The 21,871-nt window shown below is 44.5% G+C and overlaps 1 protein-coding gene across 5 annotated transcripts in view; it reads right to left on the bottom strand.

Moving 5' to 3' along the window:
• dlgap2a (discs, large (Drosophila) homolog-associated protein 2a) overlaps positions 1-21,871 on the bottom strand; it is a 1,284,003-nt gene that overhangs the window by 43,614 nt on the left and 1,218,518 nt on the right. For 4 of the 5 annotated variants that reach the window (XM_038800403.1, XM_038800402.1, XM_038800406.1 and 1 more), the window contains one exon: positions 20,031-20,135. The exons of the other annotated variant lie outside the window; for it this stretch is intronic. In XM_038800403.1, the coding sequence (XP_038656331.1) occupies positions 20,031-20,135 (105 nt within the window). The remainder of the gene's footprint in view (positions 1-20,030; positions 20,136-21,871) is intronic. 5 annotated transcript variants of the gene reach the window in all.

Genomic DNA, 21,871 nt, shown 5'->3' with positions numbered 1-21,871 from the left:
TGCAGTGTGTCCAGGAAGCTTTTCTAACACAGTATGTAGATTGTCCGACCAGAGGGGAGGCCATATTGGATTTAGTACTTGGTAATGAACCAGGGCAGGTGATAGATTTGTTAGTGGGGGAGCATTTTGGAGGTAGTGACCACAATTCTGTGACTTTCACTTTAGTTATGGAGAGGGATAGGTGCGTGCAACAGGGCAAGGTTTATAATTGGGGGAAGGGTAAATACAATGCTGTCAGACAAGAATTGAAGTGCAGAAGTTGGGAACATAGGCTGTCAGGGAAGGACACAAGTGAAATGTGGAACTTGTTCAAGGAACAGGTACTGCGTGTCTTTGATATGTATGTCCCTGTCAGGCAGGGAAGAGATGGTCGAGTGAGGGAACCATGGTTGACAAGAGAGGTTGAATGTCTTGTTAAGAGGAAGAAGGAGACTTATGTAAGGCTGAAGAAACAAGGTTCAGACAGGGCGCTGGAGGGATACAAGATAGCCAGGAGGGAACTGAAGAAAGGGATTAGGAGAGCTAAGAGAGGGCATGAAAAATCTTTGGCAGGTAGGATCCAGGAAAACCCCAAGGCCTTTTACACATATGTGAGAAATATGAGAATGACTAGAGCGAGGGTAGGTCCGATCAAGGACAGTAGCGGGAGATTGTGTATTGAGTCTGAACAGATAGGAGAGGTCTTGAACAAGTATTTTTCTTCAGTATTTACAAACGAGGGGGGCCATATTGTTGGAGAGGACAGTGTGAAACAGACTGATAGCTCGAGGAGATACTTGTCAGGAAGGAAGATGTGTTGCGCGTTTTGAAAAACTTGATGGTGTGTGTGGGGAGTGGAATATGTATATGCAGCTGTAGCTTGTCAGTCTCCGGAGTGTCAATCACTAAACTGGCGAATCTGATGAACCCGGTGCCGTTTGTCATTGGAATCGATTATGTTCCACGTGGCACCTGAGTTTGATCCCGGCCCCTGGGTCACTGTCCACATGGAGTTTGCACATTCTCCCCGTGCCTGTGTGGGTGGGGTCTCTCTCTCTCTCTCTCTCCCCCCCCCCCCCCCCCCCCCCCCCAACCCAACAAAATGTGCAGGGTAGGTCACTCTAAATTGCCCCTTAATGGAAAAAAAAAATTCACCTCACCCCCATCCCCAGGCCCGATCCCTGGCATGGGCAATCTGCCACCTTGGCATTGCCAGCCTGCCAGAGTTTATTGCCAGCATGCATGGGTGGAAGTTCCAAGGTGCCAGCCTGGCAGTACTAAGATGCCTGGGTGGCAGGAGTGTCAGGGTACCAGAATTCCCAGAGCATAACCACGTTGGGGTCTCCAATGGTCTGGGACAGCCACCCCTCCCCAGGTGCCGTTACGTCTGGTCTATGTTTGTGTGGACCAGTATGAAACGGTGCCTTGGCAAGGTCTCCCAGGTACGGAAATTTGTCCATGGGTCTCGGGAGCATCGTGCGCTGACATAATTAACTGAGCCTAGCTGCTCACTTAGTTATGTAAATTTGGATCACACCCAGTGAGGGCGAGATCATGATTGCAATGTCACGTGAGATCTCGTTTGATCTCGCGAGGCATTCCAAGTGTCGCAAATCTTGCGAGAGGCTTCTTAATGTCACCCAGTCGGGCAGGATGAGGCCAGTTGACCGTACACAAAAAATTTGCAAATTAATTCACTTTATTGTCAATTCTCTGTGCTTTCCTGTCACTGGGACTATCACATAGATGATCTGAATGCATGTACGCACAATCAGTGCGAAGAAAATGAGAAAGAAAAATAAAATTCTTCATGCTGAATGGCTAGAGAGGATTGTGTCTTAAGTCAAGCAGCTTGATGGAGTCTTGTACGAACCAGATTGTGAAGAGCCATCTACTAACAAGGCAGCTTCGGCCTTAGCCTTTGAAATAAGCTGAATAGTGCAATGGCACCATAAATAAGTAGTTTTGAGAGAAAAAAGAACTTCTAATACTGGAAATTTGTTTCAACTACTGGCAATGTCTGGAGTTCAGACTTTGACAGCTGTTCATGTTAATAATCCTTAAATTACAACAATACAGTTTGATTCTGAAGGACATACTTCAAGATAGTTAGAATTCAATCAGTGTGATTGATTCCTTAATCAACTGACATATGAAATGCTTAACGATCTGTTGGTATATTCTGATAAATGGATTCAGTTAAACCAAGTGCCGATTTTGAACCTGGGCTATTAATTAAAACTGAAATTGAAAATCAGATAACTAGCCATCTGTATGCAGCAAGCATGGCCTGATATCTTAATACAACTGCAACCAAATGCTAATAACCAAGAGCTGAATTTTCTGGTCCTTCCAAGCTGGGAACGGAAGTAGGGGCCTGGAGTTGGGGCAGGCATGTGGTCAAGATATGGGTGGAAGGTCCTGATCCCGGCACCAGCAATGATTACCAGTCAATATATGTGTGGAGCGTGACAGGAATCTCACTCTCATCCTCATTAACGACAATTACATGTGTTAAAAAGTTGCCAGAGAACTTAGTCATACCTTTAGAAATTGACCAGCCCCAAAAGAGGGTCAGTGGGGCAAATGGAACTGAGCAGTTGGTGAGGGGATGTCCAAGGAACTAAACAGGCAATGCGGATGTGGTGTTCTTTGTGTTGCTTATTTGGGATGGATTGCGTAGTGTTCCACAAAGACATTACTATAGCTTTTACTTAAACAAAGCTATGATTATATTTGCACTACTAAACTGGGTTTTGACACTTAGTCCTTTTAGAATACAGAATTGGTCAATAATATCTAACTACACTCAACTACTGCTAACCTGACTCACTGGTATAACTTTAATCTAACCTTCTCACACTAACTGCCCTGATGACCTTCTCTAGCTGTCTCCTGCTTACTCATCCCCTAAGGTCGAGAATCACTGCTTTACTCTCTGCAGCTCCCTCTAGTAGCTATTCATGGTACTACATTAATCCTTGTAATGCTGATAGTTATAATACCACAGTGGAGAGGGGGTACTTGGTACCCGGGCTTTGAATAGGATTGGCAAACATTTTGGATTGCAGGGACAGAACAGCAGAGGGCTCAGACAACTGCCCAGAAGGAAGCCTCCAGCTGGAAATGCAGGCATAATTGTAAGATTTTGAGCCAGTAGTGCTCAGGGGCAAGATCCTCCTTAGGAAGAGCAGAACATCAAGCATAAGGAGAGGAAAGAAAGGGCAAGGGAGTAATCCTCACACAGGATCTACCACCAAAAACAACGCTAACTAAAGATGACCAAGACCCAGTACTGCAGGAGATTGCAACTCTCCAGACAGATAAATGCAGTGTGCTTACCACCAAAGACCTCACACCTCACAGCACGGGCTGTCAGCCCCTGCCTGTAGTTGTCAATGTCACTGTGACTTGACTACTGGTTCCTTGTTTAATAGCATCTCAGAAACAGTGGCATAACACTGTATCTCAGTAGTGACTGACATCCTCTTTGTCAAAGCTGGACAACACATTTAATTAATGATAGACATGGCTTTGGAGATACTGCGGGCATTGGGTTTTATCGCCATCAGTAGAGTCTCCCAGGTGCAGTTCATCATCAATTGTACCCATGTGACCAGCAAGACATCTCGTGATTAGCCAGTGAAATCCATCAACAGGAAGAGCTTACACTCCCTCAATGTCCAATTGTGGTCTGTGAACACAACAAGACTGTCTTCGGTGTATGTGCTCACTTTCCTGGCAGCCTCCATAGCTCCTCTGCCAGCCTAGAGTGTCTCAGATGTTTTCTGCAACCCCCAAAGGGCATGAATGGATCAAAGGGAAAAGGGAAAAGCCCTTGAGGAGATGGTTACTGGCCTTTCTATGGCAGTTAGACAAAGACACTGATTCAATATAACCAAATGCCATCTACTCAGCGGGCCAACCATTGAGTAGGTGTAGTCGCCTGGGTTGGCCACTTCCTCACACAAAATGGAATAACGCAAAGGTTACAGGGAAAAATGGACAGTTGCAAAGAGACAAGCAATTTACAGAATCCCCTGTGTATTCTAGCTGCTAAAGAAACCAAACAGCATTGTAACTAACGAGCTGCGCATATAAAGTGAGCGATTCCCGGTGATTCCCAGGCACAATGGACACAACAATTAGAAGAGATTGAAACATTCTATAGAAGGTCAGATATCCCGGCGCCAGTGGAGTCTGAAACAAAGGACACAAATACGGTGGAAAGAACCGCCCACTGATCGAGGTAATTCAAATCAATCGATTGGGAAGAGGGCCAATCGATTGCAAGTTTATGGAGGGTCCGCCCAGAAGGGCGCGAAGCCCCTGGGACCTATAAAAGTCAGGTCCCAGGACTGATTCTTTCTTCTTGACCAGCCGGCCCTCCCAGCAGAACACCTTGAGAAGGAGAGGCCTGGTCAGCAGCCGCCATCAAGTAAGTGTCATACAATACACGCTACGGGAGTAGACACTCCTGACCCCTTTAGTCCACACCAACTGGAAGCCTGCGGATCCAGGACAAAGCAAGAGGCCATTGTTCCCTGATTTGGCAGTTCCCTTATTCCAGATAAGTATTGGCCTGTTAGTGGTAGGAATAGCCTAGTCTTTTAGTGTTATATGCATGAGTAGTAAATAACTGTGTAATAATAAACGTGTCTTGTTTGAACTTACTAACTGGTGTATTGAGTCATTGGCCTGAACTTGAACTTGAATCTTGTGGCGGTATCATAAGGATACCTGGCAACTCTAGAGCTAAGGAATAAAACAGAGCCATTTGAGTGTAAAGCACACTCACCCAAAATGAGCAAAATAGGCCATCAGGTTCTGTTTATATAATTCTGGTGCCTGGACTGCATGGTCAGGTGCTGCCCTTCAATACCCTCCCGCAGGTAGCTTGGTCACTGTGATGGTTTTCTGTGTTCTTCGTAACATAGCCTTCCAGAAAGGGATGGACCTTGAGGATGCTAAAGTCCTGGAAGGTGACAGCTCATTGGGGAGGAGCAGGAGCTGGAGGTAAGACAAGAGGAAGAAGAGGAGGGGGAGCAAGATGCTGCTGAACAGAAAGATGCCCGTGCTGCATGGTCAGGTAGGCTTGTCCTGCCACCTTCAAGGAAGAGGACCTGCATTAGATGTAGGTTAGCAATAATGAAGGCAAGGTTTGCCCTGCCCTTAGTGCCAGGCCTCTGGCTCTCCTGATAATGTGAAAGACTTGGTATAATCAGCAATTTCTCCCTCAGGACAACCAGCAGCCTCAATGAAGGTTGCCACTTCACCTGACGTATTCTTACCTACCTCCACTAGCTCTAACTGGTCAGGAAAGCAATCTCCTTAGTAATTAAGGCCTCACCCTGTGAAAATCAAAGCTTTAGTGCATTTCCCACACAGAGCCGGGTTTCTGACCCAAACCCAAACTCTGTTCCTGTGGGAAAATTCAACCTCAAATCTTGCAAAGACTTTTGCTGATTATGATTATCCTTTTCAACTCGATTATGTTAACAAAGTCAGTTTCTGTCAACAGATGCTGAACTGACTCATCTAACAAATGGAGAGGTAAATGTTAACCACACACTGCAAATGTAATGTTGGTACAGCCTTAACCTGAAGTCAGATCTGACACCAGAGGAAAGAGGAATAGGATGTTCTGGACAAGATGGTCTTACTTAACTTGGATTCAGCCTCAGCACTGACACGTATTCATGGGTGGCACAGTGGGTAGCACTGTTGTTTCACAGCTTCCAGGTACGATTCCCTGCTGGGTCACTGTCTGTGTGGAGTCTGCACGTTCTGCCTGTGTCTGCGTGGGTTTCCTCCGGGTGCTCCGGTTTCCTCCCACAAGTCCTGAAAGACGTGGGGCGTGATTCTGGAGACTGAGTGCCGACGCCGGAGTGAAACCCGGAGTGTTTCACTCCGGCGTCGGAGGCCACTCCTCGCCCCCTATCCCCCCCCCCCCCCCCCCCCCCCCCCCCCCCCCCCCCCCCCCCCCGAGGGCTAGGAGCGGCGGCGCTTGAATCCCGAGCGCCCGGAATGTTGCGGCCGGCGGCGCTGAAGTGACGTCTGCCGCGCATGCGCAGGTTGGCCGGCTCCAACCCGCGCATGCGCGGTTGCCTTCTTCCCTCCACTGCCCCGCAAGACATGGCGGCTTGATCGTGCGGGGCAGCGGAGGGAAAAGAGTGCGTCGTTTACAGACGCCGGCCCGACAATCGGTGGGCACCAATCGCGGGCCAGACATCTGCTGAGCACGCCCGTGGTGCTCGATCCTCCCTCCGCGCCCCACAGGCCCCACACTCACCTGTCACGCTCTGTTCACGCCGGCAGCGACCAGTTGTGGTTGGCGCCGGCGTGAACTGGTTGGGTTCGGCAGGCCGCTCGGCCCATCTGGGCCGGAGAATCGCCGGTCGCTGTTTCTCCGAGCGGCCTGTCGAAAAATGCGACACGCCATTTTTGCGGGGGTGGGAGAATCACGGGGGGTGCCAGGGCGGCGTGGCGTGATTCTCCCGGCCCTCCCGCGATTCTCCCACCCGGCGTGGGGTGCGGAGAATCGCGCCCGTGCTGTTAGGTAATTTGGACATTCTGAATTCTCCCTCCGTGTACCCGAGCAGGCACCAGAATGTGGCAACTAGGGTCTTTTCACAGTAACTTCATTGCAGTGTTAATGTCAGCCTACTTGTGATAATAAAGATTCTTATTATTATTCGCGACAAGTTTAGAGGGAAGTAAAGAAAGAAATAAAGAAGGGTGACATTGGTAGTATTAGTTCACACAGGCTGCAGATAATCCTTCCAGTTGTAGAAAAAGTATTAGATTGTGTTAAAGCCTAAATAAGGCACTTTTCCTTTAAAATGAAGTGATGAGAAATTTGTGCTGGTGATCTCCTATCAGAATTACGGGCGAATAATAGGGTTGTCCATAGTCTGAATACTTAATTGGCTGTGTTGTTAAGCTAAATTTTTTTTAAAACCCAAAAAGAGACACAGTTTTCAGGTATTTCATTATACCAAGTCATAAGCACATGCAAGGTGTGCCTGAAAGTTGATGTAAAGCCAAGTTGTGTCACAATGCAAATAGCATCAAATGGAAAACTTGGAAATCCATGGAATTGGCTTTGGAGTTTTGGAAGCAAAGACAGAAGATGCCTAATCCGAAGCAACTTCGAGTCTGATATGGAGTTGTCAAATTTTTGATCACATGACATTCAACCATATGATACTGTTCATGGGGTGGTTAATCCTCTGTTAGAGTGTGTTAGTTAATTTATCTTGGTTGAATGTTACAGAATCACCAAGCTTTGAATAAAAATGCAACTTTTTGTTCTATAGAGAATGATCATCATTCACAGTTCAGAGATAGAAAAGAATAAAAAGATTTATGGCCAAACAATTCTTAAATGCAAACTACTTCTGCACTGAATTGTGATGCAAGAAAAAAAATCATTGAAATTTAAATACTCCCATAGTTTTCATACTATTTTGTAACACAGTGGACTATAAAACAAATAAATCAAACCAAAAACCTAAGCTAGCTCAATACACTGACTCCCACACTCCACTGTGGAAACCCCATTTTAGGGAGGTGAGTTTCAAGGACTAGAACTAAAGCTGCCTGACTGCTGGAATAAAACACATCTTGCAACAGCACAGCCCTCCCTTCCTCAGTTTGTGTTGCTCTCTCCCTCCCAAAGTTTTGTTTCTAAGTTACACTCCCCCAGTTTATTTCTCTATCTCTCCCTTCCCCGGTTGCTCTCTCAGGACTCTTAGGGTTTCCAGATTTTCTTTGGCTTTGATGCTGTTATTCTCCCAGACAGTAACAGAGCAATATTTTTCCGAATAGTGGGGAAACACGCAAGGTGCAGACAGAGCAATTTCTTTGCAAACCACCACTGCAGTGAACTGCCCGTTCAGGATCCTTTCCTCAATCTCACTGAGGCAGCATTTGGGAAACCAATCCCCCATTCTGGTTGGGTCCCACTCAAGCCACAAGGGGTGGGAAACCTATTGACATTACTAAGGCCAAAGCTTTAATGGCATCCAGTACCTAAATAGAGTGGAAGAAGGTTCAGGTTGGGGGGGGCGCTGAGATGGGAAAGTAAAATAGTTGAACTCACGAGATGCTAGAGGCAATGCTTGAGAGGGGTATCGCTGATTCAGGGAAACCAGAAGCCTTAGTGATGCCACGTGAACTCTGCAGATCAACTCATTTGTATTGTAGAGTGTCAAATACAATGTGAGAATTATTCATCCATTTACAGCTCTCAAGGGAGAAATGCCTGTAAAATCCTATGATTATGAAGGTGCAGCACATCAGTCAGCTTGAGCCCATTAAGAGAATGACGAGATCTCAAGAGGATGGGAAAACAGCATTGTGCCTCTGGGCAGGATGATCTTCGAATGTTCATGAGGCTTCCCACTGTTTTCAATGGTGGAGAGAAGTATCAGCACAAAGCTTGTTCAATGACCGAGTTGTTCAACTGAAATGTAACTCGCATCAAAAAGAACACTTAAAAAAAACAAACTGTGTTCAGTGTGGACAGAAAACCAACTATCTCCACAGGGTTAATAAAACAAATTGCACTTTAGGAAAATTACATGTTGCAGTTTTTCAAAGCCTCAGGTGCATCTCTTGAGACCCTGTTGTGTTTGTTCCTGATGTTTGCGGTCTACCTTCAATTTAAATCTTGAGCTGAATTCTAAAACCATTGCCTCAATGCGATTTGTTATGTGGCCTATGAATGTTTAATTTCCCCCACTATAGCTTGTTAATGGACTTCACAACCACAAATTATTTAGCATTTGGTTTACAAAAAGATTACACACAACAATTAAGGCTCTAAGGTACAGCTTTAATTTTGCTCAAAGGACCATCTCCTATGTGGGGACTTATTTTCTTCAAGAATAGTTGCAACATTATTTGACCTGTGCGGTGACTTTGGTATGGCTGCATCGATAGCTTGCTTTGACTACTTTCGTCATGGCATATTAATTAATTAATAATTAATCATCGCTTATTGTCACAAGTAGGCTTCAATGAAGTTACTGTGAAAAGCCTCTAGTCGCCACATTTGCAAACGCCAAGATTTGGCTTGGCCTTACTCCTGAAGGCACTATTTAAAAAAAAAACAATTGTTATCTGAAATAGTTGAATGGACATTTGTCCACTCCAAGTAATGAATGCTTGCTGGGGTGCTCAGATTTGAATTTCAACTCCTTTGGACAGTTTTAGCCTTTCCAGCTCTCCAACAATCGTAGAATTGTGGAATTTCTCCAATGCGAAAGGAGGCAACTCGGCCCAACAAGCCTGCACCATCCTTCTGAAAGAGCACCCTACCTATCTTTGGAATGTGGCAGGAAACAGGAGCATCCGGAGGAAACCCACACAGGCATGGGGTGAAAGTGCAAATTCCACACAGACAGTCACCCAAGGTTACGATTGAACCCAGGTCCCTGGCAATGTGAGTCATGGAGTGTGGCAACTTGGTCACCAATCCTAATTGCAGATTTTGTATGAATATGCATTATTTATCTGTTTCTATTTCAGTCATTTAACAAAATGGAGCATCAGTATTCTAGCACAACTGTGTGAAGTATTATTTTTGTATCTGCAGATCTTTATAATTGTTATTAAAGGTGGGTACAGTGGTTTTAGTGATTCTCATAAGCAGTTCTATTCATAGCATCTTCTATTTAGGGGTGTACCTGTATACCGAACTGTAGGTACGATCCCAGCTGTGGGTCACTGTCCGTGTAGAGTTTGTACATTCTCCCCGTGTTTGCATAGGTTTCACCACCACAATCCACAAGATGTGTAGGCTAGGTGGATTGGCCACGTTAAAATTGCCCCTTAATTGGAAAAAATGAATGGGTACTCTAAAAATTTTTTTTAAAATCATAACTTTTATGTTTAGAAAAAAAATTCAAGTTGACAAAACATGAAAATAATGTGGATTTATTCACTAAGAGTAGCAGTTACTATATTTGCACCTAACAATGCTCTCAAATCTTTCTATGCACTTAAACAATAAATTTCATAATTATTTATGACTTACATTTAGCGGCTTTTTTTAAACTTGAGATATTACAGCTACTCGTAGATTCAATTAGAGTTTCACAGACAGGAGATTGTACAATCACACAGTTTTTCCCACCTTTTTCATTGCTCTGGATTTCTGTGTTATCTGCTATGAATTTATTACAAATGATACTGTTGTTTCTATTTTTAGTTCCCAATATTGATAGCTCAAGCAGCCCTTGGAGGTAGCTATCTTTTATGAGTCTACCAGGATATTGAGTGTTGTATGTGCGTCTCCATTAGACATACACACACGTGGTATGTGGTCTCCAATGGTCAGGAAGGAACTAGCTGGGGCGCACGGTGGCGCAGTGGCAGCAGTGCAGCCTCACGGCGCCGAGGTCCCAGGTTCGATTCCGGCACTGGGTCACTGTACATGTGGAGTTTGCACATTCTCCCCGTGTTTGCGTGGGTTTCGCCCCCATAACCCAAAAGATGTGCAGGGTTGGTGGATTGGCCACGCTAAATTGCACCTTAATTGAATAAAAAATGAATTATTAAAAAAAAAGGAAAGAACTATTTCTCCCAGGCTCGTGGTCATTGAGGCTAATTGTAGAACCCCCCCCCCCCCCCCCCCCCCCCAGCACTGAAGTTACTGAGCACAGATTGCAATTGACCCGTGACTAGTTTCTGTGACATGTCTGCTTTCTGTATTGCTCAACTGTGCTAATGGTAGTCACTAAATCATGAGGGCGAAATCATTGGCCCTTCTAACTGCAACTTCCTTCAACCATTTCAGACATATCAAAGATTCTAAATCAATTAAGTACATGACTGATTAAATTCATTCCCAAAGAAAGCAATGATAGCTCTTAATCATTCTCCTTGAGGTGTTCAATGCCGTTTTTTTCACTTCTACTGAACCCAGTTTAGAGCAGCTCATTCAAGGCTGAGCCATTCAAGCTGAACCCTTCCAGGTTTGCATTTATTCACTGAACCACTTTATTCACTTTTCTAACAGGGTCACTTTGGTGCACTATTATTCCAGATGCACTGAATTTACTTTTATAGAAAGTAAGTATAGGATCAAAAAGATTTTTGGGTCGAGCCCATTTTGCTCTGAATCTTGTTTTGTCATTAAGTTGGCTAATGTGTATTTTTCATTCACCTATCTGCCACTGATTCACTTTCCATGAAACACTTACTGAACAAAAATCTATCAACCTCAGTCTTGAAAATTTCTGCTGGCCCAGCATAATCTGGATGTATGAGCTCCAGATTTCCACTGTCCTTTCTGTGAAATCCGACATTATTCCTATCAGGCCTGGCAGTAATTTTGTGAGTGTGGCACTTATACTGGATTCCCCCTGTAGTGGATATAGCTCTATTGGACTTATTCTATTGATTTCCTTTATCATTTTAATTATCTAGATTAGGTCACCCTTCAACCTTCTAAACTCAAGGGAATACAAAGCAGTTTTTTGGAACCTGTCCCCATAATTGAACTGTGACACCAATCTGTATTTGCACTGTACTCTGTCCAAGATCAATATATTATTCTTGACGTCTGGAGTTCTTCAGTTTGGTGTCTGATTATCATTTATCAGTCTTCTATTCCAATCCTCTTACTACACCATTTAAAGTCGGGCCGTGCACTGTATCGGCAGCGTGGGTGGAAAATCCCACAAGAGTCGGGAAACGCGATTCCTGCCGGGGAGATTATGTTTCCTGATTTTTGCCTCTCATCGCTGGCAACATCACGAGGCTCATGTCCATAAAGGGGGTGAACCTCATTTTATAGATTTACATATATTTAACTATTATGAGCAGGCCCCTGCCACATGATCCCCTCACTAAACATTCATTTCTTGTCGATTGGTTTACATGTTTGGCTGGATGATAAGCAGTTGAGGGGATCCCTCTGGGGGCGCAGATGCTAGTAAAGCATCTGGGGATGGGGTGGGGGGAGGGTAAGAAGGACATGCCCGGCCCCACAGATTGGCACTGCCATGTTAGTAGTGCTGGGGGATGGAGGGTGGACATGGGGTGGGGGGGTGGGACGTGGGACAGTGCCAGCGAGACATCTATGGTGTAGGTTGGCAGCACGGTGGCGCAGTGGTTTAGCCCTGCTGCCTCACGGCGCCGAGGTCCCAGGTTCGATCCCGGCTCTGGATCACTGTCCGTGTGGAGTTTGCACTTTCTCCCCGTGTTTGCGTGGGTTTCACCCCCTCAACCCAAAGATGTGCAGACTAGGTGGATTGGCCACTCAAATTTGCCCCTTAATTGGAAAAAATGAATTGGATATTCTAAATTTTGAAAAAATCTATCATGTAGGTGCGGGGGGGGAATTGCAGGTGAATGTTGAGGGAACGTGGAATGCCAGCGAGGATCGTTGGGGGTGAGAGGAAAGCCCCGATACCTACATGATGGGGTCTGAGGACTATCAGTAGTGATGCAGGAGCCCTTTAAAGATGGCACCTCGATCCTTGTGGAGCTATTTGCCGGCTCTATGAGGCCCCGCCCTTCCAGTGAGACGTGTAAACCACACCCACCCAAGAGGCTCAATATCTGGAAAGAAAACTGGTCTGTGCCACTGGAGAGTTACACGTCAGTTTTCAATCTCAATGAAACTGTGCCAGATTCTGGTCAGACTCCATCCACTTTGCCAGCCTTGGCACAGGGTTAGAACTTGAGCTTCTCACCCAGAAGGTTGTGATTCAAGAAGTTTGCGGTTCGAGCGACACCTACATGAATTAAAAAAAATGAATTTAAAAAAAGATCCACCCCACAGTTCGAGCACATAATCTCTGCTGGCATTTGAGAGCAGTATTGAGAGGCTGTTGAATGAGACAGACACTGAGGCCCCATACATTCAGGTGAATAAAGAAGATCCTACGACTCCATTCAATTAAGAGCAGGGGAGTTGTCTCGCTCAGCATTCATTCTTCAACCACTATAAATAAGACAGATGACCTGGTCATTAATTTTAGTTTTGCTTGTGGGACCTTGCTGTGTGCATATTGGTTGCTATGTTCCCCACACAGCAACAGTGATTAAACGTCAAAATTATTTAATTGGCTGTAAAGTGTTTTGGGACCTTCTTAGGTCATTAAACGCATTATATAAATGCAGATTCATTCTTTCTTGAAAGCCAAATAAAGGGATTAATACATCAAAACAGTGAAAATAGCAATGCCATAGAAATGAGTGGGGTAAGTGTACACTATTATTGCAAATAATAATTTCTAAACTCTGGGGCCAAAATTAGCAGATTCCTCGCTTGTAATATTTTCTCCTCAGTTTTATTTAGGGATGATGATCAGATCTAATAAAGATTCAACCAAACAACATTTTAATCCCAATTTCTTTTTTCATGTGGATTTATCAAACTTGGAAAATTCTCCTCCTGCCTAACAAAACTGCAACTGCTGGTGTCTTGAGCATTTCAAGTCAATTGTGCTCAGCAGAACACAGATTCAGCAATCCCCATTTGACAGATAATTAAATTGGTAACAAATCACAAAGGCAAACCCACTTTGGAATGATCAGAATGTTCTGGTACTGCTGATTGATTTATGATTGCAGACTGTTTGATGTATGTGCCTTGCACATTTCTGTGATATTTCTGTTCCCACTATTTTTGAGGTATTGGCTTTCAAAGAAAGAATGTATTTGCATTTAATTTAATGGTTTTTAAAGTGTTAGAATGCCCCAAACCATTTTACAGCTGATTAAGTACCTTTGAAATGTAATCACCATTGCAGTGGAGAGAAACGCAGCAGCCAACATGCACATCACAAGGTCCTCAATGCAAAAAATGAAATGAAAGTTTCAGGACAGAGTTCTCCCATTTCGCGAATAAGTGCAATGGCAGGCAGCTCTGGCAGTGCCTGTCCTGCCGACCAAAATAGTGGGATCCCGCGCCAGATTCAGCTCATTAATTATGCTCAAGCAAGATCCTGCCAAACTCGCTTGGTGGACCCGCTGGAAGACGTGCCGCCACCCTAATGGTCAAACCTCTTCCTCTTTCCGGGATCTGTCTGATTGGCTCCAGTGATTCTTCACCACACACCTACACTCTGGGCTCTGGGGATTGTTGCCCAGACTTGGAGCAGTGGACAAAGCTGGGACTGGACAGCTGCTGGTCCCCTATTTGGACAGCGGTTTTGGGGATAGGACATCTTCTCCCATTGAGAGATATCCATTGAGTACTGGATGCATAAAGTGCTGAGGTCTGTAACATGTTTGAGAGACTTAGTGCATCCCAAAAAGGCATGTGAAGGTGAAGCCCGTGTAGAAACTGTGTTTCTGGTGTCAGCTGTGGCAGCTGAATCAAAATGCTCTGTATTCAGGTTGCATTCCAGAGACTTCAGCCCATAATCTAGGCTGGCACTTCAGTGCTGCTTCTGTTGGTGGTGACATATTTTTTTTCCAATTATGGGACAATTTAGCGTGGCCAATTCACTTACCTTGCACATCTTTGGGTTGTGGGGGCAAAACCCACGCAAACACGGGGAGAATGTCGAAACTCCACACGGACAGTGACCCAGAGCCGGAATCGAACCTGGGACCTCGGCACCGTGAGGCTGCAGTACTAACCACTGCGCCACTGTGCTGCCTGGCTATGACATCTTTCTGATAAGGGGTTGAATCTTTCTGATAAGAGGTTGATAAGAGGTTGGATTCTTCTGCCTGCCGCAAGAACATCACGGACGAGCCGCGTACATTGGAGAACTCCATTGACCTCGGGCAGGATTCGCCGGTTGCCGGGCGAATGTGGCTGGAAAATCCTGTCCATAATCTCATTTTACTTCTCAGATAAATGAACAATATGGGAGATCTCTTCAGTTGTCCTGGCCAATATGTATCACTGCAACAGTTTATCTGATCAATGTCACTTTAGAGTTTGTGCAATCCTGCTATGTGCAAATTTGCTTCTGCATTTCCTCCATTAAAACAGTGTGTATGATCCAAAAATACTTACTTGGTGACAAATCACTTTGGGGTTCCCTGAGGTCATGAAAGGTGCTATACAAGTACAAATCTCTCACTGGATGGGATTTAATGTTCGAGGAGAGGTTCACGTCCACTGGCAGCAAAATGTTTGGATCATCGGATCAAATATTTTTGGGATCCTATTTCAAGGAAACTTAGCGCTTACCTGGATAGTGCCAGGGCATCCATCAAATTAAACCCTAGACAGAGCAGAAAACCCTCTGCTCCCAACCCACCACCCCTAGAGTTCCAGGGCCAATCAGAAGCAGGAATCCATCTGGTGCCACCATTGGATGTTCAGGAGGATTTGTTGCTGAATCGCCGGAGAATAAGTGGGGTGGGAAGGAAGGGGGATGTGTCATAGCGGAGATTGAGGTGTCAACAGAATGGATAGCGGGGGTGCCTTCCCAGGGGATCTAACCTTCTTGATGCAGGTCCTTTAATTGAATAAGAGTGCTGAAAATGAACCCCACCACTCAGTATACCACAGGTAAACGCAGTGGTTGGCAGGATGAGGCACTTAAGTTGCTTTAAGCACCTCAACTGGCTCCAAGCAGGAGTGTACCCATCCGCCTTCCCTGCCCACAGCTTGATCAGGAGTCAGGAAGGCAGCGGGAACTCCAGCCAAACCATCCACCTCTAAACATGGCCTCTGAGGGGGGAACACTACATTCTGCCACTGACGCCCTGGGAAACATGTAAGGAGGTCTCCTTGTAATGCAATCTTGGGACCAGATTTTTGTCTTTGAGATGGAAATCAGGAGTGGCAAATTTTCTCGACTTTGCAATTCAGCCTCTAACAATGACTGGCCGCCACACTTCCATCCAGAGGAGGCCAGCGCAGGCTGGGGACAGGCCTGTCAGTTCCCAAAGCAGACATGAGGTGATAAGCAAATACCTTTAGTGAGTTGCCCAATCATGAGTGTACTAAGAATTACACTAACAACCAATTTATCAGTTGGGTTCACATTGTGGCTCACACATGCTTGCTTGAAGCTACATACATTCATATGCAGGCCAGTCCTCTGCAGGCAAAATAAACATGTTCAGGCATTGCACCTTTTTTTGAATTAAACTAATGCTTGGGTGACAATGATTCCCTGGTGCATTCTCCATGGCAACACTTCAGCCAATCAGCACCCTTTTATCAAGCAGTCCTTTGAAATTTGACATTCTTGCATCTGTCCTGACGAGAGCAAGATGAAAAGCTTCGACAGCATGGCTCTATTTTCAACATAAAATAAAACTATTCAGTTGGTTATTTTTCGCATTACTCTTTGTAGAAGCTTACTTTGCACAAATTGCTTGTCACACTCCTTTCATTATAATAATGACTATGCCTCAAAAATACTGCTACTTTGGGTCTAAGGCACCTTGGGACATCCTGAACTAGTGACAGATGCTATATAAATGTAAACCTCTTTTTCCCCCTTCTAATATTTGCATATTGTTATTAGTACATTGGCAGTAACGTTCATCACTAAATCTGCCCCACAGTGGTGTCAGGACAAATTTGGCAACAAGTTTCATATTAAAGAATGCTATTGGCAGAAATTCTGAAATAAAAATGAGCTGCCATGCTGTCTAACTGGAGGGCTTTGAGCTGGAAAACATGTGAGATAAAATGGGAAACAATGAAAGCAAAAAAAAAAACAAATGTCATGTAATTTTTTGATGATAGAGGTCGTTACAGGGTTGATTCCATGACCTGGCATTCACAGCAGGAAAGGATGCTCGTGATTTCCTGAGATGCACTCCCTGCATGCTTGACTTCCAGCGGGGAGTGCTGGATTGTGGAATGATATGAATTGTTATTATAATGAATGGTTTTCTTGCCAAGTTTAACAATCTTGTTCCAGGTTGTAAACGTAATAGAGTGGAGACATTCCGCTATACAGCTCCTGCTAAGCTTTGTTTTAAACAGAACAATGATTGAAGTAACCGGTCATGCACCAAAATCAACCACACTAACAAGTCATTCTCAATAATCAACCGATTGGGCATATCGGTTTTAAGGCTCCTTGAAAGACAAATTTCACCTTTCGATCTCTCTGGGGACAATGAGCCGATAAAACAAACGCTTTTGCCTTTCTAGAGCTTTGGCATTGTCACCGACTGCAGAATCAAATGAAAGTGCCGATCTAATCACATGAAGCAATGGCTTTTTCTTATGAACTAATGTATTCCTGTTAGGAGTTGCCCATGGGGAGTGGACTGTTATCTGTCTTGGCAGAGATAAACTGATTGCACGCAGGAGCAGTTAGAAGAGGCCAGCAATTAAAAATGAAGATCCACAATATTAAATATTAAAAGCAGAGAAGGGAGACAAAGGCACATCGGTTCTGTAGTGATGGCAGCTCCATAAATCAAGTTTGGCAGTGAGTGCAAACGAGCAGTTTACCAAAGTAAATTTCCAAGAAGTAGTTGAGAGGTTGCAATGAATCTCTATCACAATTATGTTCACTCAGGTGCTGAGAAAACAATTTATTGCATTAGGTCATTTGAATTAAGGGAATGTTAAAAGGTCTTCATCAGTAAGCATTGCACAATACAAATACCTCAGTGGGGCTTAACTGAATTTTTATAGCTAATTGATGTATTGGTATGTATTTTGTAGCTGGCAAGATCAGCCCCAACAGTGTGGACTGGTTTAGGTCGGATGAAATTATATTTTGCTCAACCATCTGGAGTAAGTCCAAGGATATATATCGTGCGTAGAAGAAATTAACTGGGCAAAGAATATCATTACATTTTTCTTCCAAAGACATTTTAGAGTATTTTTAACACCAGAATATGATAATAGAAATAAAAATCACCAAATATTTGCCGAATAATCATTCCAAGACCAAGTGGACTAATTAACAGGGATTGAGCAGGACAGGAAGACTGTTGAAAGAATGTAGCATGAAGACGGGTTTCTTAGAATACAATTTCTGCTGTCGCCCCGGTTCTAAGCAAAATAATTGCAAGCCATAGTCTTGTGGCAGTTGTCAAAGTAAAATAAATGACAAATGCAGTGTTTAAGAAGGCCCAGACGCAGACGACTAACTTCAATTTTTCATGCGTTGTGCATAATAGGAAAAACATTCGATCAACCATACATTTCCACAATTTTCCTTTCTCTTCTCAGGGAAAAAGGAAACTGTGCATAACAGGGGTCTAATCTGACATCACCCATTTTAGATTATTTCCATAACTTAAAAATGATCCCCAGTATTTTGTGGTTGGTGGTACAAGGTGAAAGGGTACAAACCAGAGAGTGAATTTGACACCGGAGTTTGATGCCCACATTATTCAATAAGCTACCAACCATATCTTTAGACCTTGGCACACATACTTGGCAATGATCACTAATTTCCTCTTCAAGCTCCATGGCAGCAGTGAGCAAGCTGCAGAAATGTGTTATGTGTTGCAAGGATACCTGCAACATAGGGGTGACATTGTGAATCATTCAAGGTTATCACCATTCTCGAGGACATCAACTTCCAACTCCTTCTCCACCAGCATTGCAATCATTTGCAGTGCCAGTTAATGTGCTGTCAAGAGATGTATAAGGAAGATGAGCTGCATACTGGTTAGCAAGGAAAGCACCTTCATCGGCATTACCGCTGGATACCAACAGGCGCAAAATACAGTAAACTACCACAATTGCAATTTGGAAGGAAATAAAACAGCCATATTGCCAGTCAAATAACCTCTCCTTTGGCACTGCCATTCATTCCTCCTCACCTATCAATGTGAACTCATCCTCGAGCTCATTGAGGACATTCCCTGTGATTTACGTAACTCTGCTTCAGTGTGTTTTTTAATAAATTTAAAGTACCCAGGGCGCAATTCTCCGCACTCACGACGGTGCGGAGAATAGCGGGGTTCGTAAATTTTTACGGCCATGCTAGTCCGACGCCCTCCCGCTATTCTCCCCCCCCCACGCCCGATTCCCGATACGAATCGCTGCCGCCGTTTTTTTACGGTGAGCAGCGATTCTCAGCTGGCCGATGGGACGAGTTCCAAGCCCTTTACGGCCGTTTTTACGAACGGCAAACACATCTGGTCTGGCCGTTCGTAAAAACGGCCGTAAAGTCCCGATCTTGCCAACCATGGCACCGATTGGCACGGCAGTACCACGGCCGTGCCAAGGGTGCCATGGGCCCGCGATCGGTGGGCACTGGCCGCGGGCAGCGGGTCCGATTCCCGCGCACTCTTTGTCCTTCCGCCTCCCCGCTGTATCACTTTGCGGGGCAGCTGAGGGGCATCCCGGCCCGCGCATGCGCGGGTTTCGCGCAAATGCGCGATGACGTCATCCGCGCATGCGCGGGTTGAAGTCTTCCAATCCGCGCATGCGTGGCTGACGTCATGTGACCCGTCAGCCGGCGCAAACTCTGGCAAGCGGGCTTAACGAATTTCGTTAAGCCCGCGATGCCGGTGTTCACGGCCGCGGCATATTAGCCCCGACCGGGGACCAGAATCGGTTCCCGGTCGGGAAGGGGGAGGCTGGCGTCAAACCCGCCTGGATTTGACGCCAGCCTTACGATTTCTCCCTGTCTGGGAGAATCGCACCCCCAATTCTTTTCTTTCCAATTAAGGGGCAATTTAGCATGACCAATCCACCTAACCTACACATCTTTGGGTTGTGGGGGGTGAGACCTACTCAGACACGGGGAGAATGTGCAAACTCCACACGGACAGTGACCCAGGGCTGGGATCGAACCCGGATCCTCGACTGCGTGATGCAGCAGTGCTAACCATTGTGCCACCCTTGCTTCTGTGTTAATTCCTATCTGATTGCGCTCCTGTGAAGAATGCACTCCAATATTGAAGGTGCTATGTAGATGCAAGTTGTTGTTATATCCCAAGTGCCTTCCATTCTAATCTATGATCTGCCCAACCTGGTTACAGTTCAGATTTTTCAGCTTCTTTTCCTGTCCGATTATAGAAACGACATAGAATCACATCACTAACACCCAGAGACGGAAATAAATCATGCCACGATTTGACAGACGGAGACAGAGAGAGAGAATAAAGCACTGAGCAAGTGCTCGGTGCTGGTGTACCAATATGCTGCGGAGTATTAGGACGTGTTGCCATGCCTGAAACTCCCCACGCGCTGCGTTCCCGATTTCTTGATGAGGAATACTGCATGCCGTAGAGGGGGAATGCTAAATAAAGGGGAAAAAAGTCATTTTTTTAAAAAAAGGGATCAAACTAAATAAAATACAATGCAGGAAGTCATCGAATTAGAAAAAATTAAAGCTCACATATCTGAAATTGAGAAAATAATCTGGTCAGAATTAATTCATACCCCCTGTACGTCCCTTCAATTTGACATTGATTGTTGCGTCACAGCTTATTCTGTATTGTGTTCTTTGACCTGACAACATGTATCATCTCATGCTTTAAATGTTCATCAGCAAATTCCCCACCCAGCCAATCTATCTAATTGGTACCCATGTGAAACAAAATATCGATTTTGCAAGCCAACATTTTCAGGTTAGATCATTCGCTTTAAGAGGACAGAGTGTCTACATAGCTTTTTATAACTGATTGAAAATAAAAGAGTTTCCTTTCAAACACTGGAACTGACCCTAGCCCTAATAGCCCTAATTAGGGCTACTCCTTTTGTTCACTTAGGAATGCTTTTCCCTCACTGGCCCGCTTTTCCCTCACTGGCCTGCTGTCATCAATTAGCAATTAGCATATACAATAATTAAATTGTCAGGCAGCAGGTAAGGTACTGAATGGAAGTAGACTAAACACAGGAACAAGAGGGGTGAAATTGGTCTACGCCAACAGTATGAAATGGACAGTCCATCTTCCAACCAAGCCCAATCTATTCTTCATTTAATTTCACGTAATTATAATTCAAACCTTTTTTTGGGGACTCGTTCACAAGTCACATTGTTGCCTTGGTTTTAAATTAAAAATTAAAACCTTTTCCAAGCTAATGAACAAATAGAAACTGGTGTGTTGCAAGATCAGCTGCCATTTTGAAATGAGCTTGTTTTGTGGTGCTGGAATAGAGCTTTCTGTAACAAGTGCAGGATTTTATACACATTGGATTATAAACATTTGACAATTTCAGAGTTGGAAGCCTGGGTTAGAGTGTGTTTGACTGCACATAGTCATGTTTTTAAAATAATCTTGTTTTTCAAGACCAGAAAGCCTTTAGGAGCCAGAGGTGGAATTGGCCAGTTTAAGAGCCTGAGCTAATGCACTGTTGTTTGACTAGGGGGAGTCCCTGGGGAGTTAATATGTTTTAAGCCTGGGGAACTGATTTGTTTTTAGTTTGTAGAGATTGCTGGGTGGTGTTAAGGTATTCAGATGTTTTGAGAAAGCATTTTTGACTGGAGTTCTGATCTGGCTAACACTGTCCACAAATAAGGCAGTTTTCTCACACAGTAGTATACTTTAAAAAATAATAGTATTTAAAGCAGTGCAGGATTGTCTGAGGATAAGGGGGAAGCTGAAACAAACCAGTTGGAACAGCTTTTTGAAGACATCCAACCAGAGTCTGCAGGGGTTCTAACAGGAGCCAAATATGTTCTGGAAAACAAATATTGCTCTGTGCCATTGGGATGTAGGATAGATTGAGAGCTGTATGTTTTTCTTTTCTTGTTGTGTAATTGGGAATAGAGATAGTAATTAAGGGTATTGTATTTATTGTATTGAGTAGTATTGTTTAAGGGGTAATTGCACGCTATTTTCGGCTGTGATTTTAAAGTGTTTAATATTGTGTCAATAATAAAGTTTTGTTTTAAAAGTACCAAATCCCTATTTTGTCATGCAATCACTCCTGGAGTGAAGTATTCTTTCCGCACAGTCTTACAAAATATACTAAAATATTGGAGTTTCGGTCCAGTATCCAAGCCACTGTTGGGGTCTGGTCTGGTATTGT

This window comes from Scyliorhinus canicula, chromosome 6, assembly GCF_902713615.1.
Source record: "Scyliorhinus canicula chromosome 6, sScyCan1.1, whole genome shotgun sequence".
Taxonomy (NCBI): Eukaryota; Metazoa; Chordata; class Chondrichthyes; order Carcharhiniformes; family Scyliorhinidae; genus Scyliorhinus; species Scyliorhinus canicula.
The sequence above is the reverse complement of the archived record's forward strand: the minus strand, read 5'-3'. Positions and strand labels throughout refer to the sequence as shown.